This window comes from Octopus bimaculoides, chromosome 6 (assembly GCF_001194135.2).
Source record: "Octopus bimaculoides isolate UCB-OBI-ISO-001 chromosome 6, ASM119413v2, whole genome shotgun sequence".
Taxonomy (NCBI): domain Eukaryota; kingdom Metazoa; phylum Mollusca; class Cephalopoda; order Octopoda; family Octopodidae; genus Octopus; species Octopus bimaculoides.
Genome location: NC_068986.1, coordinates 92,015,819 through 92,025,422, shown reverse-complemented (window position 1 = coordinate 92,025,422; position 9,604 = coordinate 92,015,819). Strand labels below are relative to the sequence as shown.

The following is a 9,604-nucleotide window of genomic DNA, read 5'->3' as shown; positions in this document are numbered from 1 at the left end:
GTGTGTGTGTGTGTGTGTGTGTGTGTGTGTGTGTGCGTGTGTGTGTCTGTGTTTGTCCCCCAATGTCGCTTGACAACCGATGCTGGTGTGTTTACGTCCCCGTAATTTAGCAGTTCGACAAAAGAGACCGATAGAATAAGTACTAGGCTTACAAAGAATAAGTCTTGGGTCGATTTTCTCGACTAAAGGCGGTGCTCCAGCATGGTCGCAGTCAAATGACTGAAACAAGTAAAAGAGTAAAGCATTTTGCCTGGCGTACTAACGATTCTACCAGCTCGCCACCTTAAAGCTGCCATTCTTTACTCAGGTAGAGCATTTATCAAGAAGTAATGTTCTCCTGACTTGATATGTTATATATATTTGTATCAGTTACAGAACAGTATTTCTTTTCACATATCAAAATACTGATGAGAAAAATTTCGGAGAAGATAAAAGCTCAATCATGTCAAATTACGCAAACTTGCACTTCTTTAGTTACTAACAGCATTATTTCAACTAAGTTGCACTATGGAGCGTTGCATGTTAGTGGAATTACAATGGAAGAAATGGAAAACATTCAAGTATTTAGGAACTGTTTTTTATGAGTGATGGGAGGTAGGAAACAGAATTAGATGCAAGAATTGCTGGAACTGGTTTAATGATGCGCCAACTTCAGCACTTAATCACCAGAAGGAAAGAGGTGAGTGAAAGGAAAACAAACTCACAATCTTCAGTTCGGTTTTTCGTGCCTATCGACACTAGCACTTGTATCTGAGTCTGTATTTATTCCATCAGCCACTTTATCGAACGGCTAAGTTAGAGGGACGCGTAAACAAACCAAAACAAATCCGGTTTCTGAAGCAGTGAAGGGAAACAAACACAACAAAAAGACGCAGATGCACACACACACACACACATAATGATCTTCCTCGCAGTTTCCGTCTCCCAAATTCGCTCACAAAGTATTGGTCGACCCGGGGCTATAGTAGAAAACGCTTACTCAAGTTGCTGCGCAATTGGGACTTAACCCTTAACCACGTGGTTACAAAGTGAGTTTCTCAACCACACAGCCATCCTTGTATCTGTGGTGATGAATCTAAAGAGTATGATCAAGGATGCAAGGGTCCGAAATGGGGTTCGTCTGAATGGCCACTGGAGCTAATGCTACTTGATAGGGTGCGTGATTCAGAGATCAAGAAATCCAGTAATACAAGCATAGGGATAGAATGTCTCAGAGAAGATTTTATAGACGAGGTTAACTGGCAGGGAAATCTAGAGGTAAACTACGAGTGAGATTACTGGATAATGTCCATACCTTCAGAAGATCTAAGTGAAGCTTCAGCCAGATCATTCGTTGACGGTTGCTTCTAATAAAACTCTCTGGAGGATGTTCTGAGGACTTTGTCAACATGACTGTCACAGGAGTAAGTGGGTGATAAAGATAGCAGGGCGTATATACATATATGTATGTGCGTATGCGAGTGTGTACGCGCGTATACACATGTTTATGTACTACTGCTTATAGTAGAAGACACTAGTCCAAGACACCACACAGTGGGACTGAACCCGGAAACGTGTGGTAGGGAAGCAAACTTCTTACCACACAGCACACACGCACACACGTTTATATACACAGGTGTGTATGAATGTATGCATGTATGTATGTATGTGTGCAGGAAGGGGGAAGGGAGGGAGCAGTAGGCAGGCAGGGAGTGAGAGAGGTAAAGAGATAGACAGACATATAGATAGATAGAGAGAGAGAGAGAGAGAGAGAGAGAGAGAGAGAGAGAGAGAGAGAGAGAGAGAGAGAGAGAGAGAGAGAGAGAGAGAGAGAGAGAGGTGCAATGTAAATGGTTAAAACAAAATTTTGAGTTTGAAATATACTTAAAAAATGTGCAGGATATTGCTCATATATTCCCAAACTCTTAAGATAAATGCTTCTCTTGACACTACTCACCCTAATTCGTTCGTCTGTCGTACCCTGATTAACTCCGATAACAACAACAACAACAACAACAACAACAGTAGCAGCAGCTGCCAAAATTGTGGATGTTATGATGACATACACCCATTCACATTAAGGATTCCGCTCACTGATATTAATGTTTGTATGAAGCTTTGCTCTAATTTGTGACAATCCCCCATGGTGGGAGAGAAAGAGGGGAGGAGGGAGAAAGAGATGGAGATAGAGGGACAGAGAGAAGGAAACAAACAAGAAATATGGAGAAGAGTAAAACAGTTTCAGAATTATTTTTTTCCCTCGGGAGCTAAAATTTCACCATTAATCCTTGTTAATCTCAGTTGGAACACCAGTCGATAATTTACGATAATTTACGCCACGACGACGACGACGACGACGACGACGACGACGACGACGACGACGACGACGACGACGACGACGACGACGATGACGATGATGAAAAGGACGATGACAACTACAGCGATAACGCCGACGACGACGATGGTGATGATCACCATGGCAATAATGATGACGATGACGATGTTGATAGTGACGACAAAGTCAATGACGATGATGATGAAAAGGACATAGAATAACGTGGACACCTGACACAAACAAAATATATCAACAGGCAATGAAGAATAAACAAAAAAATACTCCTCCACCGAAGAATAAAACCCCCATATCATTTAATTGAGGGATCTTTGTGATGACTGACCAATGTTGATAAGGGTTTTTCTCTATCTTTTCTTTTTTTCCCCTTAAACCTGTGAACAGGCTAAACAGCAAAAAATAAAAACATACAAAAGACTCTACTCAATTTCTCTGCCAGAAATCAAATCTATCTCAGGATTTTTTATTTTATTTCTTTTATATATAATTTGTCAGATAATTAGCCTCATTTCTAACACTGAAAATTCATCACCGTCAACATCCTTTTACGCCCATTTTCCTTACTAGTATGAGTTGGACGTCTTGACAAGAGCCAATGGATTGGAGAACCACTTCTAGATACAGTGTCTCAGTTTTAGCATGATTTCTACGGATAGATACTTTGCTTAACGTCCACTACGTTACAGAGTGCACTAGGTGCTTTTCTCGCGGCACCAGAACTGGAGCGTTGGTGCCACGAGAAAAGCATATACACATCTCAGGCATTTAAATGTTTATTAAAAATTTTATTCATCAATTAAAAGATGAGGTTTTGTTCCTCATATTTTTGTTCATTTTTCTTTATTGCCTGTTGACATATAGGTGCAGGAGTGGCTGCATGGTAAGAAGCTTGCTTCCCAACCTCATGGATCCGAGTTCAGTCCCATTGCATTGCACCTTCAACTAGAATCAGTGGTTCTCAACCAGTTTTTTTACTATTGTTCTCCATGATTCCGATTTTACTCAACTGGACTCTTATACCCATTCTGTTTTAAAAATCCTATCAAATTTTCATAATTAAATATTATTAAGAATTGTATTTAAAAGATTGTTAAATTATTTTGTGCATTGTAGAAGCAATTTATTGCACAGATTTAAACAACAAAATCTTATAAGGACACCCAAGGGCTATGTGGACCCCATTTGAGAAGCACTGACTTAGATGCTCTCTCAGCTGCCTCTATATTGTTCTTGATGCTCCTCTGTAATGCCCAGGGTTTAACAGGCTTTACTCAGGGTATCACCTGCAAACCATCAACTGCCACCCTTCGTTTTTCCACTCATCATTGGAGCACTCTTACACCAACTCCTGGTACATAGCTCTCTTCCTCTATTGTGCCAGACCTCAAATGGATGTCTTCACCAATACAAACCACCAGTGCCAAACGCAAATTCAAGCATTCCTCGAATACAAGGAGTTTTACCCCTAAGGTTTGTATTCTCCAAGGATCATCCAGTGAACATTTAATGAACAAAATTTTGCTAACCAGTTTTGTTCACTTTCTGTTTACTAAACAAAATTTTGTACATCCAAGGTTTATTCACTCAAGTATATTTTTATAACAGTTGATTAATAAAACATTTAATGAACAATGGTTTGTTCACCCAATGCTGGAACTAAACAGCAAGAAGACTTTTCTTTTTAACTAGGTAAAGGTATGGCAGTGAGGATAAGAAGTTTGCTCCACAACCACAAGGTGCTGGTTTCAATATCAATGCACAACATTGATATTGTCCTTTAATATAGCTTCAAGTTGACTAATATCATGCAAGTAGACAGAAACTGAGCAGAAGCTCGTTAATGTGTGTGTTTGTATAAGACACATGTTTGTGTGTGCATATATGTGGTACATGCACATGTATGTATATCTTTCAATGAGGAGTATTGGTGAAAGATGTAAACAACATGAAAAATAAAATAAAACTAAAAATATTTTTTCAGAGACTCCCTCAACATTTTCATCATCATTTAACGTCCGTTTTCCTTGCTGGCATGGGTTGGACGGTTTGACCGAAAACTGGTAAGCTGGGGAGCTGTGGCAGGTTCCTGTCTGATTTAGTAAGGTTTCTACAGCTGGACGCCCTTCCTAATGCCAACCACTCCAAGAGTGTAGTTGGTGCTTTTTATGTGCTACCAGCATGGGTGTCAATGACTTGCACTGGTAACAGCCATGACTATGGTCTCACTTGGCTTGACATGTCAACTCAAGCATAGTATGTTGCCAAAGTTGACGGTCACCTGTCACTGCTTCCATGAGGCCCATTCATCATCGAAATCAGAAACACAATGAACCAGTAATTGCTCCTTTGGAAACCTTTAAGCCTTAATAGTGATGTAAAATAAGAACAGAAACATTTCAAGAATGATGTGAAGTCATTTATAACAAACAATCAGTTTAATTAATTATACACAATCATGTTATTTAACATATGTTTTTTAGAATTGCAATGATACATAATTGTAAATTTATTTTATTTTTAATATAAATATTTTAGATATTAGCGAAGAAATTTAATTTAACCTTTTGTAAGAATATAAAGCAAACTCAAAAAAAAAAAAAAAAATTCATTTTGAGCAAATGTCTTCTGCTATAGCCCTGGGCCAACCACGGTACTATGAGTTAAGTGTTGGAAACTGGATGTACAGAAATTGAATATTGAGAAAAAAAAGTCCGCGGCAGCGGTGGTGGTGGTGGTGGTGGTGGTGGTGGCAACGGCAGCAGCAGTAGTGGTGGTGATGACAACAAAAGAAATTATTATTATTACTAATGTTGTTGCTGCTGCCGCTATACTTTCTTTCTGTTATGTAGAGTTTTATAAACAAATTTACCAGTCAAATACTGGGGTGGCACTGCCTAATTAATTATCCTCACAACCAAATAATAAATATCATTAACCCTTTTACTACAGAAATCGGACAGATATATGCACTCAAAATGTCATTACCCTTAACAGCAGAAAGCTGTTTTATATATCAATCCATCTTTCGTTGAAGAATGTCATGTCTGAAACTATTTTCTGATGAGATTTGTCAGATTTATTGAGGCAATGTGACTTGCAGGAAATAGCAATTCTATTTTTTGGAAGATATTTAACATCTGAAATAGCCATTAAATTTAATTTCAGAGTGAGGGGGTTAACATAATTTTTATTTTCCATATGGGAGGTTCTACAGAATAAAATACCCACTGAAGTGCAGGGGTCAATTTACTCAAGCTGTATCCTTTGTAAGGATTTGTAGCCTTGTGCCTAAGTGGGGAATTATCACAATCCTCTTCATCCTCATCTCCCTCCTTCTACTACTCCTACTTTGTTCCTCCTCATCATCATTGCCATCCTTGTCATCACCATCACTGTCATTGTTATCATAATCACCACCATTAATACCATCAACATAATCCCTCTACCTCCTCATTATTATTATTATTATTATTGAGTGAGAGAGCAGTGCATGCCATCAAAGTGAAACAGGGGTAAAATATACAAAGCCTAGTATACCCATCATGACAACCCATCTGATAAGGGTATACCAGGCACATGCATCACAATCATATGTGCACGACATGGTGATCTCATATCAAGATAAACAGTGCATGGCCTCGAAGGTGGGGCCCAGATAGAATTTTCATCAGGTCGAGTAGCCCATTCTGTTCAAAAGGTCCCTGTATAAGGGTTGTTTCAGGATGTTGAACGAAACACCCCTGTTTCCAGACATGAATTATCCAAACCCCAAAGAACTCCTCTCACATACATGGCTACAATGTTCCCCCACTACTTCTGCTTGTGATCAGAGATGCATATATCATCAGCCACCAAGGGACATACTCAAATGGTTATGGTCAAACAACTGGCAAGCAAATCTGTGGTATTGAGCAGAATGTTTGCTGTAGCCCATCTTTTATACCAAGACAAAACAATGTACATAACACTTCAAATCAGTTGAGATCAGAAGCCATGAGAGCCACTGCCTGGTACTGCATCAGGACATATTATTATTATTATTATTATTATTATTATTATTATTATTATTATTATTATTATTATTATTATCTTCATCACTACCACTGTCAAATCAACAAAGATTTGGCTTCAGGGAATCCTATATCTAGATTTCCAGCAGGAAATTTAGTGTTTTTTTTTATTCATATATTGCTTCAAAATGATGGTAAATGATAGCAGAAAATTTAGTGGATTGTCTTTTTATTGTTGTTTTTTTTTCTATATTAATTCATAAATTGACTCAAAGTGATGGTCATGGAGAGAGGGTCAACCTTTGAAACAAACCTAATATTTGACATAGTTGTCAAGGATGTGTACAGCATTGCCAAACAGATGAAGAGAAAAATAAAATAGATAAACTCTGTGATGCACCAGAAGAAATAATTTTGTAGCAGCACATGGTGCATCTGTCTTGAAACAATGCACTGCACAATTCAAGTGCAGTGCAGTATGGTGTAAGTGTCACGAAACAGGCCTTTTGTAAATGGTCTCTTCTCCTCCCTCTTTCATACAGGTGTACCTGGCAACGGTGAACAGGAAATCACTAAGTCTGCAAAGAAAATGAAGCAGATAACAGATTAAAAGGAGAAGGCAGAGTAGTTTATATATGTGTGTAGTATATGTATGTATGTGGAGGGGCAATGGCCCAGTGGTTAGGGCAGCGGACTCGCGGTTTCGATTCCCAGACCGGGCGTTGTGAGTGTTTATTGAGCGAAAACACCTAAAGCTCCACGAGGCTCCGGCAGGGGATGGTGGCGAACCCTGCTGTACTCTTTCACCACAACTTTCTCTCACTCTTACTTCCTGTTTCTGTTGTGCCTGTAATTCAAAGGGTGAGCCTTGTCAGACTGTGTCACGCTGAATATCCCCGAGAACTACATTAAGGGTACACGTGTCTGTGGAGTGCTCAGCCACTTGCACGTTAATTTCACGAGCAGGCTGTTCCGTTGATCGGATCAACTGGAATCCTCGACGTCGTAAGCGACAGAGTGCCAACAACAACAACAACATTACATTGTGTGTAGTAATGTGTGTAGGAGGGAAAAAAGAACAAAACAGAAATAGATATAAACAGGAGAGATGATATGTGTGGACATTTTCAATGTTCTCTACTTTGCACCTAATCTGTGACCACTTATCTCTTTCTTCCTACCCCTTTCTCTCTCTCTCTCTCTCTTTTCCTTTACACTTCTTCTCCTCCCTCTTCTTCTTTCCATCACCATTCCTCCTTTCTCATTTTTCTGTTGAAGGACTAGCATTTGAAACATTAAAAACTCATTCCCTTCCCTTTCAAGTGTTAGACTAATAACACCTTTGTTAAAACATATCCCTCCTGTGATTTGAAGAAGGGGTGTTTTTATGGGGTTTTTTTTTGCTTTTGCTCATATATTCATACCATTGCAAATATATGATTCACTGTTATATTCAGTTTTTTTCTCTGTCAGCTCATTTGGACTCCATCATTCATGCACACTGACACTACACATGTAGGGGTGTATGCTCACCTCATTTTATCAGACATGCAGAACAAGGTTGAGATAAATCAGAAACATTCACAGCAACAGCTGGTTTGCTTATTGCCCACATTCATTATCCATGTTTCACTACCATGCAGTATCACACTTCATCTACAAGTGTCATACAATCTAACTTTCATGTGGAAAGAAAATTTGTTACCAATCCAGTTCCACAGAAACAAGATATCTACTGGCAGAAACGTTAGCATGCCTGGCGAAATGCTTAGCGGTATTTCATCTGCCGTTACGTTCTGAGTTCAAATTCTGCTGATGTCAACTTTGCCTTTCATCCTTTCGGGTTGATAAAATAAGTACCAGTTACGCACTGGGGTCAATGTAATCGACTTAGTCCATTTGTCTGTTCTTGTTTGTCCCCTCTATGTTTAGCCCAGTGTGGGCAATAATGAAATAAGAAACGTTAGCACACCAGGCGAAATGCTTAGCGGTATTTCATCTGCCGCTACGTTCTGAGTTCAAATTCTGCCGAGGTCGACTTTGCCTTTCATCCTTTCGGGGTCGATAAATTAAGTACCAGTTATACACTGGGGTCGATGTAATCAAGTTAGTTCATTTGTCTGTCCTTGTTTGTCCCCTCTATGTTTAGCCCCTTGTGGGTGGTGAAGAAATAAGAAACAAGCTATCTACTTTTTCAATATCCAGTCCACTGGTAAGCATGTTTCTGGCAATTAAATACATGCCAAAGTATAAGGAAGACTGCATCAGTGGAAAATAGTAAAAGATTTATAATTTGTGTGAGGCTGCCTACAGTCAGACAGCATGAATTGCCATACTTTATGGGAAAACTTTAAACTGGGTATTAATGATAGATATCTCATGTCTATGAAACTAGATTTTGTTTTTGAGTATCTCTTCCTTTTAGCTAATTAATCATGCTAAACATGATATTTTACATTCCTATTGAGCAGTCTTACAAATTCATTTTGGATAATAGAATAATTCTATGTATTTCTGTGAAGTATTTATTTACACAGGTATCATAACAATTTGCTTACACAGGTTCATTATTCATTGTCCTAATTTGGGCAATCTCATAAATCATTTTTTGTTATGTAAACCATTTGCAAGTATATATCAGATATTTCCACCTTGTTCTGTACAGTATAGACTATTTGTGCTCTATACATAATATTATGTTAAATTCAAATTACAATAAACATAAACAAACGAAGTTTGCTTTTAGAAGCGTCAAGATGTCTTATAAAGTTAAAGAAGTGATTTTAAGTTCTCAAACGCAGGATAAAGCAAATAATATAGCCTGAACAGGATAAACTACCCCTATTTTGCAGAAAAAAGTGTAGGCAGCTAACAAGTGTGGTAAGTAGCTTGCTTACCAACCACATGATTCCGGGTTCAGTCCCACTGCATGGTAACTTGGGCAAATGTCTTCTACTATAGCCTCAGGCCGACCAAAGCCTTGTGAGTGGATTTGGTAGACAGAAACTGAAAGAAGCCCGTCGTATATATGTATATGTACATATATGTGGGTGTTTGTGTGTCTGTATTTGTCCCCCACAACATTTGTCCTTGACAATCGATGCTGGTGTGTTTACTTCCTCGTAACTTAGCGGTTTGGCAAAAGAGACCGATAGAATAAGTACTAGGCTTACAAAGAATAAGTCCTAGGGTCGATTTCCTCCCTAGGCGGTGCTCCAGCATGGCCACAATCAAATGAGTGAAAAGAGTAAAAGAGTATATA

General features: G+C 38.8%; 1 protein-coding gene across 1 annotated transcript in view; it reads right to left on the bottom strand.

Annotated features, from left to right (window-relative positions):
* Nucleotides 1–4,733: 4,733 nt before the first annotated feature.
* The window catches only part of LOC106873671 (corrinoid adenosyltransferase MMAB), an 86,326-nt gene continuing 81,455 nt past the window's right edge, over nucleotides 4,734–9,604 (bottom strand). Inside the window, exon 11 of the mRNA XM_014921125.2 lies at nucleotides 4,734–6,920. Coding sequence (XP_014776611.1) covers nucleotides 6,833–6,920 — 88 coding nt within the window. The 3' untranslated portion in view covers nucleotides 4,734–6,832. The remainder of the gene's footprint in view (nucleotides 6,921–9,604) is intronic.